The 24,962-nt window shown below is 42.8% G+C and overlaps 1 protein-coding gene across 2 annotated transcripts in view; it reads right to left on the reverse strand.

The window, feature by feature from the left end:
- Window positions 1–959: 959 nt before the first annotated feature.
- The window catches only part of SLC17A8 (solute carrier family 17 member 8), a 39,343-nt gene continuing 15,340 nt past the window's right edge, over window positions 960–24,962 (reverse strand). Inside the window, exons 3-12 of one of the 2 annotated variants that reach the window (XM_036492398.2) lie at window positions 24,056–24,174; window positions 21,439–21,553; window positions 19,098–19,185; window positions 14,107–14,193; window positions 13,697–13,836; window positions 13,418–13,567; window positions 12,403–12,535; window positions 7,002–7,112; window positions 3,039–3,166; window positions 960–1,398 (exon numbers count right to left, since the gene is read on the reverse strand). In XM_036492398.2, coding sequence (XP_036348291.2) covers window positions 1,054–1,398; window positions 3,039–3,166; window positions 7,002–7,112; window positions 12,403–12,535; window positions 13,418–13,567; window positions 13,697–13,836; window positions 14,107–14,193; window positions 19,098–19,185; window positions 21,439–21,553; window positions 24,056–24,174 — 1,416 coding nt within the window. In that variant the 3' untranslated portion in view covers window positions 960–1,053. The remainder of the gene's footprint in view (window positions 1,399–3,038; window positions 3,167–7,001; window positions 7,113–12,402; window positions 12,536–13,417; window positions 13,568–13,696; window positions 13,837–14,106; window positions 14,194–19,097; window positions 19,186–21,438; window positions 21,554–24,055; window positions 24,175–24,962) is intronic. The other variant, XM_004589623.2, reaches the window with a different exon arrangement.

The raw sequence follows: 24,962 nt of genomic DNA on the forward strand, positions 1-24,962 counted from the left end.
TGTAATAATTTTACCAACTGGAACACATAAACCTATCTCTTTAATTATTGTCTTAGCAGTTCATGAATATTTTGAGCTGATAACTAACCATATTCTTGATACTATAGAGTTGAAATTTAGTGCCAAAAATCCTTGTTCAGCCATTCTGGTTCTCAATTTTAAGAAATTTGACTATCTTGCTTCATGCTTTTGTTTTTTAACCACTTTGAATCTCTCATCTAGTATATAGCCCTTACTATGAATTCACAGAATCATTTGACTCTTCACTAAATGTAAGACCCTAGAGTCTTTGGGCTCAACTCCCAGACAATGCTTAAGTCCTAATTTCTGCCACATCAGTCCCACATTTTTCATCCTCCACCCTTGACAAAAATGGGAACTTATCCACAAGATAACTCATTCCATCTTACATTTTCTTTATTAAAACAACTTTCCAACAATGAGCTGAGATCTTCCTCCTTTAAAACTGCTCTCTGTATGGGTCTATAGCACTGGTCCTGGTAGAAGGACTTAAGAAAAGTCACTGTCTTACTGTTTTATCTTCCTTAATTTTAAAATGGGGATAAGAAATAGATGCCATAGAGTCGTGGGGATTAAATCATGTTTATGAAGCACCTGGCACAACATAGGGCCTTCAGGAGTAGAGTCTGTTACAAATAGAGAGCCCTCCTACTCCCCCTATACCTTGGATATGGGGTAACAAACATTGTTTACTCTTTTCCAGGCCCATTACTCCCATTTCCTTCAATTTTCTTTGATCAACAAGGTATTTTCTTCCTTATTCTTTCTGAATAAATGTTGTCCTTTGAGAGATGGGTCAACTGCCAATCAAAAAGAAATGTCATCAACTGTTTTACCAATTGAGCACAAACCTCACTCCCATGAGTGTCCCAAGATGACGTTTCTCCCTATTACTGATTCAGCCCTCACCCCTCACCCTCCTACCTCCAGTGCCTATCCTGGGCTGTCTGGCAAGACCAACTATGAGGAAGATGATAGGCGTGGATACTTTCAGGTCCTAAGGTGAGCGGAAGATGGAAGCATCCTCAAACGTTAGGATGCATCTGAGAAGTTTTGTTCTTCGTTCTGGTAGGAAGCCAACTCCTCCTCTTCCAGGGTCACTCCCTCCTGACCCCTCCATTCCCTTCCCTGGATTTCACAGTTCTGGTTGGTGGCTCCGTAAGATGTCTTCTTTCTGGGACTCACGAAAGTCTCATGGTTGAGTTCTGTCTCCTCGGCTAATTCATCCTGATCAATGATCCCACATTTCTCTTCCGAGAGATTCTCTGGGTCAGCCCATTCCTGCTTCTCCCCAGAGGCAAAAACCCCATAGAAGATCACACCACTGTAGTGCACCAGGGCTGCAATGAGGAACACATTCTGCCACTCCTCGCGGGTCTGAACAAGAAAAGAAAGGGTCCGTTAGCGTTTTCCCAAAAATGGGTGATTAGCAGCACATCTCAGGGGGTCCCACCAGGATACAAGCACATGCCCACCCAAAGGCAGAGCTCTGCTTCTCCAGAATACACGGTAGGTGTTAGAAGCAGCATCTGAGATTGAATCAAGACATGAGTCTTCAAAAACCAGAAGTGAAGACTACTATAAATAGGAAAATTAGAGACTACCATAAATTTGCTTTTTCTTTTCATTTGAAAATTATCGTTTAAAATAAACAACATGTAAGGATACTGTGGCACAACTGAAAAATTCTTCTGAGTTTCCAAATGGGATTTCCTCTCCTATAATAGGCTAACTTCAACTTGCTTTGTCATCCAATTTTAAATTTTATAGGTCTCCTTGTTTGAAGTTGGATACAAAATATTTAAGCAAGAAAGCACCCTAATCTTTCAATAGTCAATTTGCAGTTGTATTTTCTATGTTAAAAGAAATGATGGGAATGTGTTCTTAAAGGAAGATGGCATCTTGACTTCAAAAGCCATGTTACCAGCCTTACTGTCTCATGGAACAAAGTGAGAAGATATAAGTCCTCTTCCTATAAAATCTCTAAATCCCATCTTATTTTCTGTCAAAAAATAAGAAAAATTACCTGATCCTTCCTTTTCTAGGAAGACACAATAGTTTCAGTAGCCGTATTTGTAGCAGACAATTAACTAAGAAAATAATTGGGTAAAGAAATCTGTAGTGTCCAAAAACTCTCATTCGCAGAAAGTAACGTTTTTCTGTGACTGTGATGTCGGAGGTTTTAGCTTGTACTTGAACACTGGATGGAACTTGGGAACCTCCACTTCTACCCACTCTGGTATACACACACGATGCAGTAAAGACTGAATGCCACTCCTTGTAGGTTTTTAGGCAGGGTCACTTTGTTTTGTTATCCTTAAGATTTTTTTTTTTTAATTTGAGAGGCAGAATTACAGAAATAGGGAGAGAAAGAGAGGGAGTCTTCCATCCACTGGTTTATTCCCTAATGGTTGCAAAAGCTGGAATTGGTCCAGCCGAAAGCCAGGAGATTCCTTCAGATCTCCCACATGTGCAGGGGCCCAAGCACCTGGGCCATCTCCTGAGGCTTTCCCAGGCCATTAGCAGGACGTTGGATTGGAAGCAGAGCAGCTGGGACTCAAACTGCCACCCATAAGGGATGCTGACGGTACACCACAGCACCAGCCCCTTATGTTCTGAACAGGGAAGTATAACAGCACTAATATTTTTATGCTAGAATATACTAAGCAATAAATGGAAATAGGCTATAAAGGGTGATAACTTTAAACTATAATACAATCGAGTAATTGATTAATCCAAAGTTGATTGCCTCAGTTTCTTGTGTCTTCAAACCCTTTCCATTGCCTTCACCTCTCTCTCCTAAACTTTCATGTCTCAGCTGAGAAAATGTGGAGCCAGTAAAGCACTTAAAATGCAATGGATAATAACAAACAGAAGGAGGAGAAAGGGAGGAGGAGAAAAACAGTTCATTTGGCGTAGCCAAGGTCAAGGACATTTAAGGGCTTGAGTAGCATCTCCAGATAGCAGGTTTCTATAACATTTCAATCTCCTGAAACTATTCCATAGGAAATCATTACCTTGTGCTTGGTCATTGCACCAACAATGAGGGGACAGACCATACCAGAGAGGGTGCCCACTCCATTTGAAATACCCATGAGAATGCTGGCATAGCGAGGAGCAATGTCCAGGTGGTTGACATTAAATCCTGCAGTGAAGCCAAAACCTCAAAGTCAGAGTAATGAACAGAATTGCAAACACGCTTTGGAAAATAGTTAGCTCCTCCCAACTGTCATCAGTGTATTTGGTGTATCGGACTAGTACATAACTCATGGAGACTCTATCAGGAATACTGCTAGAAGATCAACAGTTTATATCCGTATAAAGCAGGAAGAGATGTTATGATCATTTAGCAATGTCTACCATGGGTCTTTATGGGGAGAGTGATGGCACACGTGCCTTGTAGATTTGGGACTCCAAAAGATTTGCATTTGAGCAAAGCTGGAAAGTGTAAAGTCTAGATCAATTGATTCAGTGTAAATAATCACACATACATTATAATTAGAACCAAACCCTCCCTCATAATATCCCCAGTCCTAATCTTCAACTCCCAGCAAAAAGACTATATATATATATATATATATATATATATATATATATATATATATATATATATGCGCCTGCTTTAGGGATCATGCAATATAACAGAAAAGGGTGTGTTTAATAATGTAACATTTGCATAGAAACTGGCAAAACTCCGTAATTTATAAAAACTTCCACACATCTACTCTATTTGAAGCTTGTAAATTTGGACTTAAATCTTACTTCCACAACCAGTCTTTTTTGTTTTGTTTTGTTTTGTTTTTTTCATTGTCCTTGATTTCCCCTAAATCCATAAAATGGAAATCCTATTACTACTTAACTCAAAGTTATTAAAATGAGACTCAGGGAAAATAGGTATGTGAGTCTTGCTGGCAAATAGTTAAGCTCTATTAACGACCACCCCTAACTACTGCCACTGTTAACTACTACCACCCTACCACTGCTGCTCCTAGCATCTCCCTCTCTTTGAAGTCTTCTCTCAAAAGCAGCAAAATGGAAAAGACTGTTAAAGCTCACTGAATCAACTTGTCAGGAGAGGACATGTGGAACACAGGGAAGGAGTGCAGGGTGGGCAAGGACAAAGTTGTAAAGAGAAGGTTGGACACCACCTTGGCAGGTGTTGCCCGGGGTTGCATCTGAGAGTTGGTTAGACTTGGTCCTGGCAGCTCAAGTGAGACACAAATCTGAACTAGGATCTAAGTTTGGTGAACCTTGGTTTCTGATCTATAACTTGTAATGATTCTTAGAAAAGTGTTGTGAAAGGAAAGTCGACTAATTAACAGGACGTAGAGATGGAAGTCACACACAAGTTTTATAGGTCGTTAGCATCTATCTTGTGCACCACTGCCTTACCCAGCAGCGGGTTTGACACATGTAGTCACTCAGCAAACAGTTGTTTAATTAGTCACTAGTCAGTTCCAGCACAGGGCTCTGGGATTCACTCATTTTATGTTTCGCTTTGCTTACTCTATGCAAGGATGTGAAAATAGAATTCACATTTTTTTTTCCTAATCTGGCACACTGAATGGTTGTTTTCCTTACTTCCATTTAGGGAGAAAAGATTTTTCTAATAAACATACCTTCTCTTTTGAATCAAAATGCCAGACAATCAGAAGATAAAGCAGCTGCAAGATTAATTAATCTTCTCTTGATTTCAATGAGATAAATACTTTATTAGAAAAAGAACCCAGAGATAAGAAGCAATTAATATTATTGTCGAGTATTGTATCCTTGTACAAAGCCTAGGCATCTACCTCAGCTACAGATAATGTGAGAACTGCCATTTTTTGTTTCTAACTGCATCATTCTGGCATGCGGGTTGGCTGGGAGAAAGCTCTGAAAAACCAGTAGAGTTTGGTAGCAGATGAAAAATGACTGCACACAAGTGGGGAGAGCCTGCCTTCTCTACACAGCACACTTCCCTCCGCAAGCATCTCTCAGCCCTTGCATCTGTTTAACTTCACCTGTCCCAACTCTTCCAGCTATAATCAGTTTGTATTGTGTCAGTTTTCTCTTATAGTGTTATCTATTTGTAATAAAGTCGGCAGAAAAGCCTGAGGAACCACCCATAGTGTTACTAGTGGGTCAGACAGACTTTGAGTCCAATCCATCCCACTTGATATACTTGGGCAAGTTAAGTCACTTCTTTCTGTTTCCTGTCAGTAACACTGATGTAGCAGTGTCCTTCTCCTAGGCTTGTATCAGGGATTAAATAATACCATATTTTAAACGTGGTAAGCATGGGGTAAGTGTCTTAAAACAAAACAAAAACAAAAACAATGTCTGTACTGTGCATCTGCCCTTGTGATGGTGACTTGATCGACAAGTCAGGGACATCTGAACCTGAACATTCCGTGACCTCGGAGGCAGGATAGCAATCGCTTTGGCATCACAGAGGTATAAAGGGAAGGTAACCTTCAGCCTCCTCCTGGAAGCAAGCTGTGATTGCTCTCCCCTTGCTATTCGAAGTGTGGATGGCCAACCAGCATCACTGCAGAGTTCAAGCAGCATTCGTCTGCATCCTACACACTCCTGGTCGTGTCTGTGTGGAATGCATCATCACGGAGCAACAGCATCCCCCAGCCCTTCATGGTGTTGTCATGCATTGGATCTAAGTTAAAGGCTTTAAAGCTTTACTTCTACCAGAATGTAAACTGGATCTGAATCTTTGATTCATTGTGCTAATACCAGGCACAAGAATGGTGCCTGCCTCACAGGACGTGTGAATAAAGGCATAATTGACCTCAAGGTGTCTTCAGCCACCCTACAAGGTTACTGTTACGGTGTCTGATATCTGAATGAAAAAAACAAACTGAGATGGAAGAATTTAAGCAATTTTTTTTAGAAATAATACGTAACAAAAAGCAGCTTCAAACCTGATCTCTGTGCTTCTAAATCCAAATTTTATTAAGCTACTCTGAAAATAGACATTTTGTTTTCTAATTTAACTATTCACCAGCACTAAGTATTGTGAGACTTATGCCCCTATTTTAGGATAATTTAGACCAGAATTGTCATATTTTTCTGTTTGAGAACATTACTACGCTGTTGGATACTTAAAGTACTCTGAAACAATAGAAAAAACATAAACTCGGAGTCAGACCAAGTTGTGCTTTTGTCTTTCATTCGCCATCAACTACTAAGGAATACCTGCTACTTACTTACCAATGCTGGGAGATATACCCAATGTACGCACCTTCTATTAGTGACAACTTTTATTTTCCCAGTGTTTTCAGGATCAGTGAACAGCTGGATTTTGCCTTTTCATTCTGTTATTTCACTGCAGTCTGTGTGCTAGGATTACACTACCTCACATGAGGTAGAGCAGTTTCCATTGCTGAGAAATCGGAATTTTAATACCACTGACCCTGCTAGGGTAGCTGGGAAGAAGATGGAGCTTAACACACACCTAAGAGGCCTTTGAATTGTGCCTGGCTGTGTCTGTGTTTGGCGGATTTACCTGCCTCCCCATTATATTCCTACCTCATCTGCCCTATTCAGAAAGGCATGTCTGCTCTCTGTCCCTTCTTTCCTTTGCCTGGAAAATGAAAGCAATGCAATAAACAAAATCTGAAGATTTCTACTCTGAGCAACTTCTGACCCTGTGACTGTGTGTCAAATGACATGGTCATGTGCGCTGACGGTAGCAGTGACAGGAGGTGAGGACTGAGAAGATCCCAGAAGCGTCTGTAAGGTCACTTGCTGCACACACGTGCTTGGGTCTCTGCAGGCGCCTCGGGGGTCCACCTGCCCTTGTGTCTTCTCCCTCAACATAGAAAGGAGGGACAATAAAATTCCAGATCTTCACAAAGTCACCCTCCGCAGAGGAAATTCTCTGAGCAGTAGCTCTAAAGGAAGATGCTGCAACTCCCTTGTGCTGCCTTCTTCCCAAGACATGCTTGATCAATAGATAAGACCCAGAAGCCCAAAGCACACTTTACCTGAAATAGCGAAACCACTGAATCCTACAGCAAGCACCAGAAAGGAGATGGCTACCCCCTTGGTATGGGAGAAGCCAACCACCAGGAGTAAGGTTGCTTCCATGCCAAAGCCTGCAACAGAAAATCACAGGGGTATGTGTCATTTTTATACCAGTCAGTTGACAAATTCATCAAATAAGAACTAATCTATATGCCCACGGAACGAAGTTTTAAGTATATACCGTCTATCACAGTGCTTACAACATTACTTTGATGCTTCAGGACTATTGCTATGTTAATATTACTGGAGTGTTCTGTGAACTTCCTAACATTTTCCTGTACACTTAGAATACTAAATGGTTCCAGAAAGTTCCAGTATGCCCCTGGGCATTGTCTGCATATGTTACAGCCTTTCACATAAACATTAAACAGGCTAATATTGTTTCCGAAGGAACAAAAAAAATGTAGACTCTCCATGGACCTGGAATTTTGTACAGTGGCTTAAATCTCTGCTTAGAATAACTTTTCCCATATTGCACTGCCTGATTCAAGACCTACGTTCAAGATCTGCTAATACTGCCAGGAAAGCAGCAGATGATAGCTCAAGTACTTAGAATCCTGCCATTCATGTGGGAATCTGGTGGAGTTTATGGATCCTGGCTAGTGTTTCTCTCTCTCTCTCTCTCTGATCAAAAAGGAGGGGGGTGGAGAGGAGAGACAAAGAGGAAAAGAGAGAGGGAGAGGGACTGCTTTTCAAATAAAATGAAAATATACAAAATTTTTAAAGAATAGGTTATCTAAAATCAAATGCAGTCTAATTACTTGTAATTTGTAGGGTGACATTCTCCCCTTTTAGAAATGCACCAAAACTTGTCCAACAGGACAGACGTATTTTCTGTTTCCTTCCATTCAGAATAAGTGGATCCAGCACAATAACAAAGAATTGGAAGATTTTTAAGAAGCCCCTTCTCACCAAAAGAGTCCAGCCAACATCAGGCAGAAAGATGACACAGATAACATTCACCAGCCTACAAACTGTCCTGGGAAGAAAGTGAAATCAGTGCTGTGACATTCTGGACATAGCTGACTCCAGTCTAGCCCACTGACCTACAGTTGCCTTTAAGGGAACAACACAACCTTAACAAATCTCTGTTCCCCTCATTCCACTGCTAAACAAAGCAGAACATTCTGACCAAGCCCAGTCTCTTCTTCTCTAAGTACTCTTCTATCATCTGTCTTTGGAAACTAGGCTATAAAGTCAGAGTCTACTTCAAAATCACCAATCACGTGATCTTGAACCAGTTCCTTCACCTCTTACATTCCTCATCCCAAACTGGAGACAATTATATGATTAATCTCATGGGGCACTGGGAGATGAAGTTGGATGGAAAGGACATTGAACATGGCACATGGACACAGCTGCACAAATGAGGGCCCCAAGTCCAGTGTGGGGACTTCAGAATCAACTTGAATGTCTCTTCCTCAGCTTTCATGTCAGAATCTGAGATTTATGTCAAATCTAACCTCCTTTTCTTCCTCATGATTCCTGGGTCCCTTCACTGCTCATCCAGGCAACAACAGTTGGCTCTTGAGTGGTCTTCCCTTCTCCCTCTCCCACTAACCAATTCTGCTGCCTTTGTCAACCACGCATCTCACCAGCCACTCCTTTGCTTCACATTTTTGTCAAGAGTTCCAAGTCACAGGTCTTGTGTTACATAATAAATCCCTTTTGTTACTCCCATTTCATCTTCTGCCAGCTCTCACTTCTCCACTCGCCCATCCATTCCACAGTCAGCCCTCTCTGTCTTGTGACGCAGGGGAGGGAGGTCTTCTTAAGGTTTACAGAAAGTGTACACTATGAGAAACTACACATGGATTGCATCAAAATAAGTGTGTTTTTTACTACCGTTTTCCTGCATGGATTTCTAAGCTCTTTCTTACAGCTCCGATAGCTGTTTTCTAGTCCCACAATGTTGTGTGGAACCTACGTGGATTTCCAACCAAGATATTCTTCTCTCTCCAGCTTCTCTTTTCCTGAAAAAATTTCAGTTTTCTTTTTCTTTTTATGATATATATTTAAGATTTATTTATTTTTATTGGAAAGGCAGATATACAGAGAGGAGGAGAGACAGAGAGGAAGATCTTCCATCCGTTGATTCACTCTCCAAGTGGCCACAATGGCTGGAGCTGAGTCAATCCGAAGCTAGGTGCACAAAGACTCTTCCAGGACTCCCACGTAAGTGCAGAGTCCAAGGCTTTGGGCCTTCTTTGACTGCTTTCCCAAGTCACAAGCAGGGAGCTGAATAGGAAGTGGGGCCACTGGGATTAGAACCAGCACTCATATGGGATCCCAGCATGTGCAAAGCGAGGACTTGAGCCACTAGGCTACCACCGGGCCCATGATATATTGTGTTTATTTGAAAGCTAGAATAACAGCAATAGGGGAGAGAACCAGGGAGCGAGATCATATGTCTGCTGGTTCATTCCCCAAATGACCCCAATGGGTGAAGCCATGTCAGGCCAACCCAGAAACTCCCTCTCAGACTCCCACACAAATGCAAAGGGCCCAAGTTCTTGGACTAGCTTCTGCTGCCTTCCCAGGTATGTTATCAGGGAGCTGGATCAGTAGAGCATCTGAGAATCAAACCAGCACTCAGATATAGGATGCCACACCACAATGCCAGCACCACTCACTTCCTTTTGTTCGTTTGTTCTTAATAATTTATTTACAGTCAAATACAGCTTCCTCCAGCAAGTTTCCTGAAAACCCTGTCCTACCCTCATCCAGTGATGCTGAATTCTCCGTAACTCATTTTATAAAACTTCAATATGGCTTTGTAATTTTCACTTGTGTGTCTGTCTCACCCACAAAAGAAGACATATTTTTAACAGAGCCTGGCTACCATGTAATGGGCACTCCATTAGTTAATATTTAATAAATGAGCACCAATGAAACAACACGTGATCATGATATTTAGGCTGAAATACAAACTACAGCATTACCACAGATGTTGGCTGTCACCTTTCTGAACCCATTTCTTTAAAACTATCACAGAAATGGACAAGGTCAATAGCTGTTTTAGTGGGAAGTCTAAAGAAGATTGTAAGAAGTTGAGAAAGCAAGAATGGTTTCAGAGCTATAGGTTCATAAGACTGCTGTTCTTTTAACAGCACTCTAATTATGCATACTGCAAATCTGCTAGGTATTTTATATGCTAACTACATGTGTTTGGAAGTGGCCTATCTTAAATAACAAATCATCTGGCTAAACTTTCATTTTGCTATTTTCAAAAAAGATTATGCCAGAGGGCCCAGCGGCGTGGCCTAGCGGCTAAAGTCCTCGCCTTGAAAGCCCCGGGATCCCATATGGGCGCTGGTTCTAATCCCGGCAGCTCCACTTCCCATACAGCTCCCTGCTTGTGGCCTGGGAAAGCAGTTGAGGACAGCCCAAAGCTTTGGGACCCTGCACCCACGTGGGAGACCCAGAGGAGGTTCCTGGTTCCCGGCTTCGGATCGGCGCGCACCAGCCCGTTGCGGCTCACTTGGGGAGTGAAACATCGGATGGAAGATCTTCCTCTCTGTCTCTCCTCCTCTCTGTATATCCGGCTTTCCAATAATAATAAAATCTTAAAAAAAAAAAAAAAAGATTATGCCAGAAAGTTAACTTCCCAAAGAATTAGAAGGTAGACAATCTGCAAAGAATAAAAGCTTCAAATACTAAATGGATTCACTGATAGGCAAAACATTTTGATCTTAGCCCAATAGATAGCAGACTCCCAAAAGAACAAAAGGCAACTCGAACAGAACATTATGTGTACAGGTGATCTTGTCTAAAAGATTGCAATAGAACATATAACCTTGTCCATGGGCAAAAATAAAATATGACAGTTTCCAAGATATATGATGTATCTCACATAAAAAATGCCCTCTTACTGTTGTAGGAGATGATCTGTTCTTGCCTTTTCCATCTTCTAAAGTCGGCCTGCATCTCTTGGCTTGAGGCTGCATCACTTTCACCCGTTCCCACCACTGCATCTCCCTCTCTGACATGGATGCTCCTGCCTCCTGCTGTAAGGGCCCTTGGGGTTACACTGGGCCCACGTGGATTTTACAAGACATCCCCCTTCCTTGATATTCTGCATTTTCTCACACCTGCAAGTCTGTTTAAACGTGTGAACAGACATCCAGAGATTCTGAGGACTGGGACATGGATGTGTTCTGCCCACTCCAGCCACCTTAGAGAGGATCCAGAATGCAGTGCTCCAGCACTTTCTCTCTGATCCACCCAAAAGCAGGCCTACAACTGCCCATCTTCAGGCTCCTACTCAAAAGCTGAAGCTGGGAATGGACTGTCACATTTGTCTCTGGGTCAACAGCTGGGCTGCTGGGAGAGCAGGTCCTGATAAGCCTCATGGATCAGTCTTTGTTTCCAAGATGCTATAAGAGCGGATAAGGCCTGCTCCCATCTCACCCTACATGTTCTTCCTTCTAAAAAGGACTGACTCAATCCAATCAGGAGTTAGAACATGCACATCCTCTCTGTCTCAATCTAATATCCCAGGTGTGACCGTGTGCCCTTAGATGGTGCCATCCTCTGCTTCGCATCAGCTCAAGGTGATCCCCAGTTCCCTGGAGAAACAGCCCCAAAGAGTGACTCAGCATTGGAAAAGGACTCAAACAAACCTATCTTGCACAGGATCTGCCACTCAGGCAAGTCTTTGTGTTGCCTCCATTTTCCTCCTGTAAATTACAGTGTCTGACATAGACAGCGTTCCATAAATGCTCATTTTAAAAGCAAAACCAAACAAGATAAGAAAATGGAAGGTTCATAAAAGTGAGCAGCCATGACCATTACACAGACTACAGTTCTTTTCAACTACCTTTTGTTTTGTTTTGTTTTGTTTGGGAGGAGGGACACCTAACTGCACTGTCTTTACAAGATCAAAATGTAAATCAGGGAATAAATGACCCGTGTGCATATGTGGAGACAGGCAACAAGTACACACAACCCAGGCACACAGATATATTGGGAGGAAACATAGCTACCCAGAGAAAATACTTTTTTCTGTTTCTTACCAAAACATGTATATGCAGAAAAGGGATAACATAGATAAACAAATAATAATGAAAGGGCAGGTGAAAAAGATAGATCATAAACATATATGTAACGGGAAATCATGCTGCCATGGTGCTCAGGTAGATAAATGAAGCACTTCTGTGAGTTGTGTCCTGATTTATCAGCTTTTGACTGTGATGCCTTCTCAGGTTGCACAAGCTTGGGCTGATGACCAAGTGGCAACAGTAGGATGAGCATTACCCAAACATCTGCTGAATTTTAAAGTCCATTTCAAAGACCCCTGTTCCCCTCTGAAGCGTTTTGTTTGCTCCAGTTCTACAAATGTCACGATGAAAGCCACAGTACCTCCACAGTTCATGATTTTTCGGACAGCTGTTGTGGTCAAAATTTTTCTGCTTCTTAAATAATCAGCCAGTTGTCCTCCAATAGGTACAACAATCGTCATAACCATATGTGGAACTGCTGACAAGAGACCCACCTTGGAGAAATGAAACAGTGAGCTATTTTTTCACAGCTGCTGAAAGCTATACCCTTAGTCCCCTGCCCAGCCCCACAGCTAGGATCCACACACTGTTGCCTTTCTCAATGAAAACAGAGCAAATGAGTAAATGAGTTTAAAAAAACCTGTCTCTTCCACCACATCAGAAGCTCCTGGAGATCAAAGCTGACTTGCATCCCTTATGGAGACCCCAGCAGCCAGCTTAGGAAATGCCTTTAGTGTGGGCTAAGCGCTCACTGTTGGCAGTCACTCTCTGACTATGCTAGTTTTTCCATGGTCCACTCTGACAGTGCCAGTAGCTGGGTGGACATCTACCTCTGCCCAGCTGCTATTCTTTCTCTTGTGACAATGAGGCTTCATGATTTTATCAGGTTATTTTATGTTTCACCATACGAACACTGCCCCTGAAACATAGACAATTTATTTGATACTGCACGAGGTTATATCTAAACCATCCCAAACTATGGGAGCTACCAATATAACCACAGCTCTGAAAAGAGGAGTCACCTGCAAAATGAGCTCTCAGTGCTACTGAATGGTTTATAGGAGAAAGAAACCCACAGCCCCTCAAGTCTCTTTATCCTTGTCTAATGTGCAGTGCTCGGGGAAACTTCAAACACACTTGGATATCGAACAGAACATGAATGTTTTAAAGCAATTTAATACATATCTGATCCATACTAAGAAGAAATTAAATAGCTGTGTATATTCTGTACAGAATGTATGTACATTCTCTCACTGCCAGGTTATCAGGATCTATTCTGAGTCATGACCAACAAATTTATTTTATCATGTTCAGATAAGCTCAGGGGAATCAAAAAATTCAAAGTTCTAGAGTATTTGAAGTATCTATGCGTTTACCTTACTGATGGCAAATCCAAAGACCTCTTCAAAATAAGCAGGCTGACTTATTAAAAGCAAATAAAAGGTCCAGCTTCGGCAAAAGTTTGCCACAATGATGGCATAGACTGGCAAGGATGTGAAAAATCTTTTCCACGGTGTATTAAATTTCTAAGGAATAAAAATATCTGAGATTGTTAGTGAAGATACGGACACCTTGTTGTTCAAGAGGACAACACCATCACTAAGAGAAATACTTCTAGAGAAGAAGAAGGGCTTCATTGGCCCTTGAATACTTACACTTAGACTAACCAAGTTGGCTCCTTCTCCTATGCTTGTCTCGATGTATGTTCTCTCCTCACTGGTTATCGTTGGGTGAGCAGCTGGACACTCGTAAGCCTGCAGCAGCCAGAACAGATACCAAAGGATCCCAAACATCCCTGCAGTTGAAACATGAAAGGCTTGAGGACACAATCTCTCTTTTTTTTTATTTCTATTTTTTTTTCTTTTTTAATTTTTTAAAACACACCCAAATAACACTCTGTTCAAGCAGGAGAAAAGGATTTTGTTGATTTTCCTGGTATTGTTTACTGGTATGATCTGCCTATTTGTTAAAAAAAAAAAATCAACTTTAATAGAAATGAATGAATCACGGGTAGTCCATTTACATAACTACAAATCCTTGGAACTCACAAATTCAAATCACTTACCATAAATGTAAAAGACAGAGGACCATCCGATGTACTGCACCAGCACCCCTGCCAGGGGCATAGCAACAACTGCCCCTGCGTAGGAACCTGAAATGAGAAAACATGGAGGGAAGTGGATCCATCTTCCTGCAAGCCTGTCCCCTGGGTAAGGTTGAGAATGAATCAAACGGAACAGCAGCCAGGCTATCACCCGCAGGGAGACAGACAGCCTCCCCGTGCATGACAACAGGGCTCCTGGAAAGGAAGTCCATCAGCTTGCCCTTTAACTTCCTCTGGGAACCGCAGTAGCACTTAGACAAGGATTGCTCAAGGACCACTTGGAATCACATCAGGGAGTAGAATCTCAAAATGGGAGAAATTTTTAAAATTCTGAAAATTCAACCAGACATAAAAGTGGGCACTAAAGAGAACAAGCAAAGGAACACAATGAATCTGACCTGAGAGCTCACAGTTCAGAGGCTGTTCACACCCCATCTTTAAGCAAAAGACATCACACTATTAGAAAGATCGTGTTTTTCATGATTTTAGTTGTTTTCTTTTTTAATAAAAAACAGCTCAATCCCAAGATGGTAAAATTGCTGTCCCCAGCTGCCTCTTGCCTGATCTTTATTTCTGTTAAATAAAAATTACAGGAAGTCATTGTTTTAAACTAGGCTCTGTACTAGACACCAACAGACTAAACTAAAAGTCAAGATGGAGTCACTCGTGCTAATGCCCCACATACGCAAACTGAAACTAATCTGACCTCCTAAGGAACCAAGAGAACTGAGAGAAAGAACAGGCTGATTTCCCAGAAAGTCCATCTTCAATTGTCTTAGTAATGAAGCTCCCTCTACCTTAACCCTTTCACAGAAAATTTAACTCAAAGTAACCTAATCTTAGCCAATTAATCATTTTTGTATTTTTGTCTCCCTACCCCATTTAACAGAAAATGATTTTGCAAATTTATTTGTTTTCATTGGAAAGGTGAATTTATGGAAAGAAGGAGAGGCAGAAAGATCTTCTGCCCACTGCTTCATTCCCCAACCTAACAGTCATAATTGAGCCAATCCAAAGTCAATTTGAAACCAGGAGCTTCTTCTTGACTTGCCACATGGGTACAGGGTCCCAAGGCTTTGGGCTGCCCTCTACTGCTTTCCCAGGCCACAAGCAGGGAGCTGGATGGGAAGTGGAGCAGCCAGGACACTGTATGTTCCACAGCAGTGCAAGATGACTATAGATCACAACCATACATTATATTGCTACATGAAGAGCAGGAATAGAGGAGCTAGCAGGTTTCAAACATGGAGGAAATGGGGAAATGCTGATTGGCTGATCTGATCAGTTTAAACTAGATTAACCTGTTGAAATATTGTCTTTTGCCACATAAAGGTGGATAAGTATTACATGATAACCACAAATGTTAAAAACTAAAATGAAGAAAAAAAGACCTTTAAATTACTTTAGTGCTGCTCTTTGACTTTTCTTATTTTTAAAATACTTAATCTTGCATATAGTTACTTAAGTTTATCTTGTCTAGACAAGATAATGAATAGAGGCAGTGACCCAGCCTCCATTATCTCCTGAAACTCCAGGATATCTGGTAAGGAAACATGAACCTTGGGAACTCCCAACAAATATTAACTGAATTAAAAAGTTTACTACCTAAAATCCTCCCTGGGCTGGGCATCACACAAATAAATAATAAATAAATAAATAAAAATTAACACCAACTCTCTTAGCTCAGAAAAACTGAGCAACTCAAAATGAAATTCTATATTGCCAACTCAGTGATAAGAGAAATCGTTAGGAAAGCGAAATGGAAGATTTTGCAGAAAAGCAGATTAGGGCACAGCTTTCCAAGCTGGCCATGACCTTCTAGGGAAGACAGCTGGCACCTGGGGTCTGAATGTCATGATACCTGAGACTATTGCTCCCCAGTGATAAGATGAAAATGTCCATCTTGGATTGGTTTGAGGGTCAAGGCAAGGATGTCTGTGAAGTTGTTTTGTAAGTTCGGAGGGACTCACAATGCCAGTTATTACTGCTACTATCATGCATGGAATGACAACCATTTTAACTTTTTTGTTTAAAACTTGAAATTCCTCAAGCATGTAAGGCCACATCACTGGTCCACGTGTTCAGGGTCAGAAAGGTCTGACTCTGCCTTGGGTGTGGAAAAGGGGCTCTTGCTCCCTACCCTAAACACACTGAAAGTGTGGGTGGCGTCTCATAGAAAGGAATGCCTAGACATGGAGATTCAGGAGATAACAATCCACAACGAAGATGCAGTGCCTACAGTTGTGGTGGGGATAGGGACTTCAGAGTATGTTGTAGGGACGGAGAGTCCTGGTTGGGTTGGGTTAGTCTAGGTTCTTGACTTTCTACATATAAGAATAAAACAGGAGACATGGATAGAGAGGGAAAAAAGCATATAATACCCACTCAGAAGTGAGTGTGAGCAACCTCAAGAGAATTTATCACAGCCAGACTGGAGGGTCTTTATTTTTTGTCATAGGATGAAGGATGGGACTGCAGCCTGACTGCATCATGGCATCTGATGAGTGGTGAGGCTTAGTTGTACTATGAGGAGTGGGTGTGCCCTCTGTGCCAGGTGTTCAGGTGGGCTGACTTAGCACACGAGATGGTAAGGTTGGGGCTGTGCATGTGGCTGGTGTGCTGGCAGTCCTTGTCCTTCATTCAACTCCAAGTCCTTTTCTAAGTGTTTTGTTCCTATGATGTTATTCAACCTTCTGCGACATCAGGAAGTAGATCCTAATATTATTTACATTTCACAAGAAAGAAAATCATCCTGGTAAAGGGGGGGTAATAAATTGCCTGAGGTCACACAGGTGTGGGTGACAGAATTCAGAACACAGGTCCTCAGTTCAGCCTCCTTCACTCAAACACATCCACTAAAACTCTTCACAATAAGTGTTCTTTCACTGGGAAAATACTACAACTTAACTTCAAATGCTCATCTACTCCACCTCTCAGAAAAATACTTCCATGTCCTTTCAGATATGGCTCCAAGGCCCTCTCCTGTCATCCACAGGCTTTGAGCCCTTCCTTTGGCTGCCCTGGGAGCAGGCTGCCCCTTGTCATCCACGCACTCACCATAACCAGGAAGGGCAAATGTGGCTCTCAAACGTACGTGGATGGCAAGGGAAGGGAGAGTTGAGAATCAGGAGTAGGAGAGCCCATAGCTAGGCCTTCACAAGCCATGAAGATGTAAATCTTTTTCTTCTTCCTGATCCCAAGTTTCCTGAAGTACTAAGCAAGGCAGTGTGACTGGATGTTTTCTAGTCTCTTCTCACTCTGAAATCTTTTGAAATTCATATTCAATTAGCCTCCAGATCTACTTTTCCTTGTAAGGACATTTTCCCTTGAAATCAAGACCACACCTTAGCTGGGAAAGGTAGTAAGACCTGTGACCTTGACCATGTAACTTTCCTTGAGAGCTAAATTATTTTTCAGATCAGCACTTCCAGGGCTGTAAAGACACACTAAGAATGGGGAGTGGCTGCTCGTCATTCTCGTTTTTTGCTGGCAAATCAAAATGAGAAGGCTTACAAATCAACCACCCGAAGAAGGTAGGGTCTCGAATCCAACAACCCACATGATGAGCTGGGCAGAGACTTATACATCTCTACAGTCCAGACAAACTGGGGGGAGGGGGGTGGTCCAGATGTATTCTTGAAATGTAAATAAAGAGGCCCGTTGGGTGTCTGGAGACATCTCAACTGCGCCTGCAATTCCAACCTAGGCAAACACTGGGCACACTGCTGAGTAGTTCACACCAAGTTTGACAGATACTTGATCTCTACCATTATTATAAGAGTCATTACTTCACAGGTAAATAGAAAATAAGAGGGGGCCTAGAAGGTTGCAAGTGACTGAGGGTGTGCCTTGGACGGGCTGTGGGGCCACAGCCTCTCCACCTTTCTATTGCTACTTGCAGTCTCTCACTGTTGCCTGTGTTCCTGCCATCCATCACAATTGCCATGAGTTCTTCATCAGTGCTGAGCACTGCTAGCACTTTTACCTTATGTCTTCAGAACCGGGAACTGAATGATTCTCTTTTCCTTATAAAGTTAGTCTATCCCAAGTTTTTCATTACATTTTCCAAAAATGGGCTAATGCAGGGTTAGTAGTGTGTAGTAAAAAAAGTTCCAGAACAACCACCAGGTAGTCTTGCTCTGAATCCATGACTTGTATTTGCATAACTATGGGCAATGTCTGTGTGATGTTGTGCAAGTCAATGAAATATTATTTCAGTGTAAAAAGAGAAGTGGGGGGCCCGGCAGCGTGGTCTAGCAGCTAAAGTCCTCGCCTTGAACGCACCAGAATCCCATATGGGCACCGGTTCTAATCCCGGCAGCTCCACTTCCCATCCAGCTCCCTGCTTGTGGCCTGGGAAAGCAGTCGAGGACGGCCCAAAGCCTTGGGACACTGCACCTGTGAGGGAGACCTGAAAGAGCTCCAGGCTCCTGGCTTCAGATCAGCACAGCACCAGCCATTGTGGTCACTTGGGGAGTGCATCATCGGATGGAAGATCTTCCTCTCTGACTCTCCTCCTCTGTATATCTGACTTTGTAATGAAAATAAAAATAAATCTTTTTTAAAAGAAAGAAAAGTGGGAGACATAACAACCCTGATTCTTCCACATTTAACCTTGTTAAATGTCACCTTGTGGCTGACCCAACGGCTATATCCAACCCTTTTCTCTCCTTTCCTAGAGAGCCAACAGAGTTCAGACACTTGCTTTCCTATCTTCTCCTGCAGTTAGCGGAGTGTATGACTCAGGTATAGTTTACAGCCAAGAAGGGACTTCGGGAAAACACTTGCTTTCCTAATGAAGGGAACCTGACAAGCCCTGCACGGTTCACAGAGCAGCATGACCAGCAGCCACAGCCACTCACCTTTGTAATGCTGGGACGTGACAACAGACTGCTTCATGCCCTCAGTGGGCCTCTCAGTTACTTTGAAGCTGAAGTCCTAGCAACACTCACCACAAAAGGAGGTTGTGGCCAGCCGGCTTCTCTCCAAAGGTGGTGCCCACTTACTCCACATCCCATGGCAAGCTGGGTAAGTCACACCCTGGCAGAAGCGTAGAAAAAAGATCATTTCATTTTCCTCCGATTCCTGTTTGCTTAAGACATGGATGTTGCTTCTTTATATAGACTACAATTTCCAACACCAATTCATAGACCCTGCCATAGGCTGACTCCCTATTTCTCCCACCAGCTTCATATGTTAAAACCTAATCCTCAACATGACAGTGTTTGGAGATAGGTCTCTGGGATGCATAAATTATGAGGATAGAGCCATCATGAATCAGGTTAGTGTCCTTACAAAGAAGACACCAGAAAGGGCCCTTTTCCTTTCAGCCATAGAAAGACACAGAAAATGTAACTTTATGAACCGGGAAGAAGTCCACACCAGAGACCCTATTGGCTAGCGCCTTGATGTCAAACTTCCCAGCCTCCAAAATTGGGAGAAAGAAACAGCTGTGGCTTGTAAGCCACTGGTTTATGGTGTTCTGAAGACCCAACACACTGATTCAGATGTTTTGGCTTATGGAAAAATGCTGAAATTGAAATAAAGTATAAACATAAGGATGGGGGGGAAAGGGAAAGGCGGGTCCTACATTTCCTGTATTGTAGAACATCACTGCAGGAAGGGGCTTTAGGGTTGCTCAGTCTCCTCTCTCATTTCAAGAAGTCTCTGCTCAGAGTCAACAGGTGACCAGAACCTAATTTGCATGGCTGCTACTACCACATTCTTTGCATCACATCATTGTTTCCCAAAGCGTGATGTATGCCCCCCCCACCCCCCGTGCAGGACTAGAGTTAGGTTTGAGGTGCTACAACTTATTTTCTTTGCTACAATTTATTTTCTTAATCTAATTATGACAAGCATATTCTAATACATTTTAGAAAAATGAACATTGTTATGGGTTGATAAGTTAAATAAGATTTGGCTTTCCAAAATTCAAGCAAGATATTTAAACTTCAATGCTGTAATGTTAATGATTGATGAATTAAAGATGGGGGCTTAATCTAATTACGGCATCTAAAAAGTATGCCCGGTAGAAGGTCTTCTGGTCATTGGAGACGTATCCTCAGATGGTGATGCTCACAACAGGTAGATTGTTATCTGAGGTCAAGTTCTGCCTGGCTCCTCCCCTGCCCTTTTGCCTCTCTCTGTCTCTCTCTCTCTCCTTCCTGGCCCACTATGTAATTGTGCCTCCCTCGATGCCATGACAAACCTCCACCAGACTACTGGACTGCCAATCGTAACAAAACCTTCATACTATAAGCTAACATAAGTCTTTTCCATCCCAAGAAGCTTTGCTTAGATATTTAAGTTAAGATCAAAAAGCAGACTAGTACATGTTCAAAGTGATAATTTCCAAGATACTGTAACATAGAATAAAGAATTTTTTGGTGTGTTTTTATTAATTTTAAGTGAACTGATACTAATGGGAAATAACACAAGCCATCTTAAGTAAAATATGCACAGTTTTAGCCATCTGAGACTGATGCCCTGGCACAGCGGGCTAAGCCTCTGCCTGTAACACCATCACCCCAAAAGAGCCCAAGTTTGCAGTTTGTACCCAAGCTATTCCACTTCCCATCCAGCTCCCTGCTTGTGGCCTGGGAGAGCAATGGAGGATGGCTCAAGTCCTTAGGCCCCTGCACCCATGTGGGAGACCCAGAAGAAGCTCCTGGGGAGTGAACCAGCAAATGAAAGATCTCTCTCTCTCCTCTTTCTCTTTTTCTCTGTCTGTGTGTGTGTGTGTGTAATTCTGCCTTTCACATTGAAATAAAATAAATATTTAATAATAATTATTATTCTTACAGCTATCACCAGAGAGCTGAAATAGCAGGACAATGTGGAAATTGGAAAACTATCAAAAAGGGGCTTGGTGGAGAGGGTGGGGGTTTGTGTTGTTGTTCAGTAGGTTAAGCCACCACCTATAATGCCAGAATCCCATATGAATGCCAGTTTGAATCTCTGCTGTTCCACTCTGATCCCCGCTAATGTGCCTAGGAACGCAACGAAAGATGGCTCAAGTACTTTGGGCCCTGCGCTCCTGAGTGAGGATCAGCGCAGTTTTCAGCTTTTGAGTTGGGTTTGACCCAGCTCCAGCCATTGTGCCCATTTGGGGATGGAAGATCTCTCTTTGTTCACTCACTCACTCTGTAACTGCCCTTCAAATAAGCAAATCTTTCAAACACAATGTCACTTTAAGAAGCAAGGCAGGAAGGAAGGGGTGGAGTTCCCTCAGCTGAATTTTCTAAAAGATCACGTGTCAATATCAAGAAGCCTAAGGCCTGTGATTCTTACCTCCACCAGGCCTTGTAGAATTCTGACGCACATGACACATCCATAATGCACTCTGGCCGCAGACGGAATGAACATATTCAAAGTCGATGTTAAGAAGATGGCAGCTCCAAAGACCCTAAGGACCAAAGCACCATTACTGGGAAGACCTGCTGAGGCTGCGACAGAAAAGTGAATTAGAGAAGTAAGGGCGTCAGGTCTCCCGCGCCCCTGTGCTGGACTTGGTGGCTCCGACTGCCCAGCTCCAGTCCTCGGACTGAGGCATGCTGGCACTAGACTGCCTTCTTGGATGGCTCCCTTCACCAGCCTGAAGGGAGCTAGAGGCCTGCCATGCTGCCCAGTGAATGATCCACTCTGGACCATTCCCCCACTTTGCCAGGTTTGAGGCTGTGTCTCCTGACTCTGGGCACTGCACTCAGCTTACCAGTCCTGGATGCTAACCCTCCAGGAAGTGTCTCCTGCCTCAGGACCAGTCAAGCACAAGAGAGGTTGTAGATCTGCTTTGGCCCACAGCCCCCACGCAGCACCCCTGCCCACTCTACTCTGCTCAGCTCATGATATCCTGGGCAAGAGAAAAAAAAAAACAATATTTTTTCATCTTCCTCCACAGGCTAATATCCCTTCAGCCTTTTTTCCATGTGAGACAATCACATTAGGACAGAGGTGTAGGCAGTAACCTAGGAGACCAAACCTGCTAATATTTAGCACTTTCATCACTTTATAAGAAGAATAAATGGCCTACATTTCCCGTAAACTAGAATCTTTTTGCTTTTTACTCGGACACTTTATTTACTCGAGCACTAAGCAAGCACTTGACTGTAATGTATATTAAAGGTATGTATGCTAACAAAAAAAGGAGGTGAGGGAAGCAGGATGAGAGAGAGGGGAAGAAGGAGGTGAGGGCACTGTCATATTCTCAGAACTGTATCGAGGAACTACATCAAGTCTGTTAAAAAATGCTAAGAAATTAAAAAAATAAATTTAAGAAAATTTTAAAAAGAATAGAATAGGTAACAATAAATCAAAGGCACAAATTAAATAATAGCATGAGTTACAAAAAAGTTGCACTTATATAGTTTTAGATCTCATAATAATGGGCTTTCTTTTCACTCATAAAGAAAACACACATTGTAATGCAGTCTAAGCTCATATACACAAATGAACTGAGTTTCCAAAACCAACGGATACTGTTACATGCAATGCACTCAGACACTTACCATTCTGTCTAGAGCTATTCTACTTCTTTTTCTCTTGCCCTCTCAAATACTTGTGGCTAAATCACTGCATTAGACTCACAACCATTTTAGAGTTTAAAAAGCACCTTTATGAACTGCAACATACTGCACAAAATGTAAAATTACACGAGAAACAGAATTAGAAAGGAAGTGGAGATGCTGCCTACATTCCTCTCTCATGCATGTGACACTCCGCATCTCCCCCCAAGTGGTCATCCTCTCCTGCTTAACTGCCTCTGGCGAGAGAGGACTCACTCCATACTGACACTGCTCATCCTGTTCTTAGATGTTTTTAATTGTTCCAACACCTATGTAAAGTCTCCAGGGCATGCCAGGCGCATACTGCAGGCTAGAAGCAAGCCCTTGCTGCTGCCATGGCACTGTTATGAGTTCATAGAGTGGCCGAATGTCACCAGTAAAAGATCTGAAATTCAGTCATTGATGAAAGAGAATTGATTGTTTTAAATTTGTTCTTTGAAAAAGCAGAGTTACAGCAAGAGAAGGCGAGAGAGAGAGACCCTCCTTCTGCTGCTTCACTTCCCAAATGGCTGCAATAGTTAGAGCTGGGAGGGTCTAAAGTTAAGAGCCAGGAGCTCCCTCCGGGTCTCCCACATGGGGGCAGGGGCCCAAAGCCTTTGGCTGTCTTCTGGCTCTTTCCCAAGCCATGAACATGGAGCTGGATAAGCACCTGGGACACAAACCAGCAGCTACATGCGAAGCCAGCACCACAGGCAGAGGCTTAAAATACAATATAGTTCAATGATTTCATTTTACAGATGAGAAAACTGAGGCTCTGAAAGTGGAGGAAAATGACTCACTAGAGGTTATACAGTGAGCTATTTAGGAGCCAGGATTCATTTCTCCTGATTTGGAGTTCATTGTTATTTTTGCCATGTCACTTCTTAAGTTACAAGGTCAATTAGCTTGGTCAAAAGACTAAGTCCAGAGAGACACTGAGGAATAGGTTCGGGGTGAGCGTGTAGCCTAGTGCTTATGGCGTGAACTGAAATGCCCAGGTGTCTATCACATTAGGATGCCTGTGTCTGATGCTCAACTCCAGCTCCTGACCTGAACTTCCTGCTCTTGCACTCCCCACAAGGCAGCTGTGTTGCGTCCTGTAATTGGGTTCCTGTTTCCCACATGAGCTTCCAGCTTCCAGCTTCACCCTGGCCCAGTCTCAGCTTTTGTGGGCATTTGGGAAGTCTCTCTCAATACTTTACAAAAGAATAGGAACCATTTGTGATCAAGATCTGCAAATGGCGTATATTAGAATTGGTCTCATTTTTCATTTCCACCTCAAATTGGAGTTGGCCATGCAGACTTTCCAAAGGTGCCAAGCCACACCGTAACCTGTGCAGCACTACTGATGGCCCAGTTTATCTTACCTGTTAGCAGCAAACTTGTTTGAAATGAAACCACCTGGAATCTGGGTCACAATATAGCCCCAGAAGAAAGATCCATGGATCAGGCCCACTGTCTCTGGGTCCCAGTTAAACTGCGCTGTCTGGAGATGAGAAATCAGATACGGTTAGAGTTGTAAGGAAACACTTCACCCCAAGGTCTTACCGATGCTCCTGCCTCACTGTTCCACTGGTGTTTCTTTCCTTCCTTTCTTGAATAGATGGTTCTGGACGCTGCCTTGTGTCCTTAAGCTATGCCAGTGAACACAACCAAGCCCACCTCTCGCAGAGCACATCTTCAAAGGAGACAGAGAGGCACACACTTAAACATCTGTTTGTCGACCAATTAGTGATGAAGGAGGAAATACAACAGCTTACCATAATGTCACTATGGTATTTTCAGTGTTACTAGGCTGTTTTGTACTTGGTTTACTAGTTGATTTGGAAACCTGCTTAATGAGAGCACAATGAGAAGCAGTGTTTGGGTTCTCCCATCGCAATGAGGATAGTGAGATCTGTTCTGGACACCCATGGAGAACATGGGCTTGGATGGCATCAGGGCTTATCCTGGATCCTGAGAGACATTGGCTTAGGATAGTCCCCGACACACAGTGCAGCCCCGTTGATGGCTGCCGCTACTGCTGCTGGATCCCACATACCCTTCCACAACACTCAAGCTATTGAGAAAATGATTCTCGGGGGCTGCAGGCCCCTTTCTCACTTCCTTCTCCAGGGAAAGCATCTCCTTGTTTTAGACTTACAGCAAATGGCCCTTCCTCTAAGGAGGTTTCCTGACCATCTCACCCCAAATCAACTTAGTCTCTTCTCCCTGGGTTTGTCCCACAGAGCTGTGAACTTACAGCCCTGGCGCCGCCTTGCGCTGTCCTCAGGG

The sequence above is a fragment of the Ochotona princeps genome, chromosome 15, assembly GCF_030435755.1.
Source record: "Ochotona princeps isolate mOchPri1 chromosome 15, mOchPri1.hap1, whole genome shotgun sequence".
In the NCBI taxonomy this organism is placed as follows: domain Eukaryota; kingdom Metazoa; phylum Chordata; class Mammalia; order Lagomorpha; family Ochotonidae; genus Ochotona; species Ochotona princeps.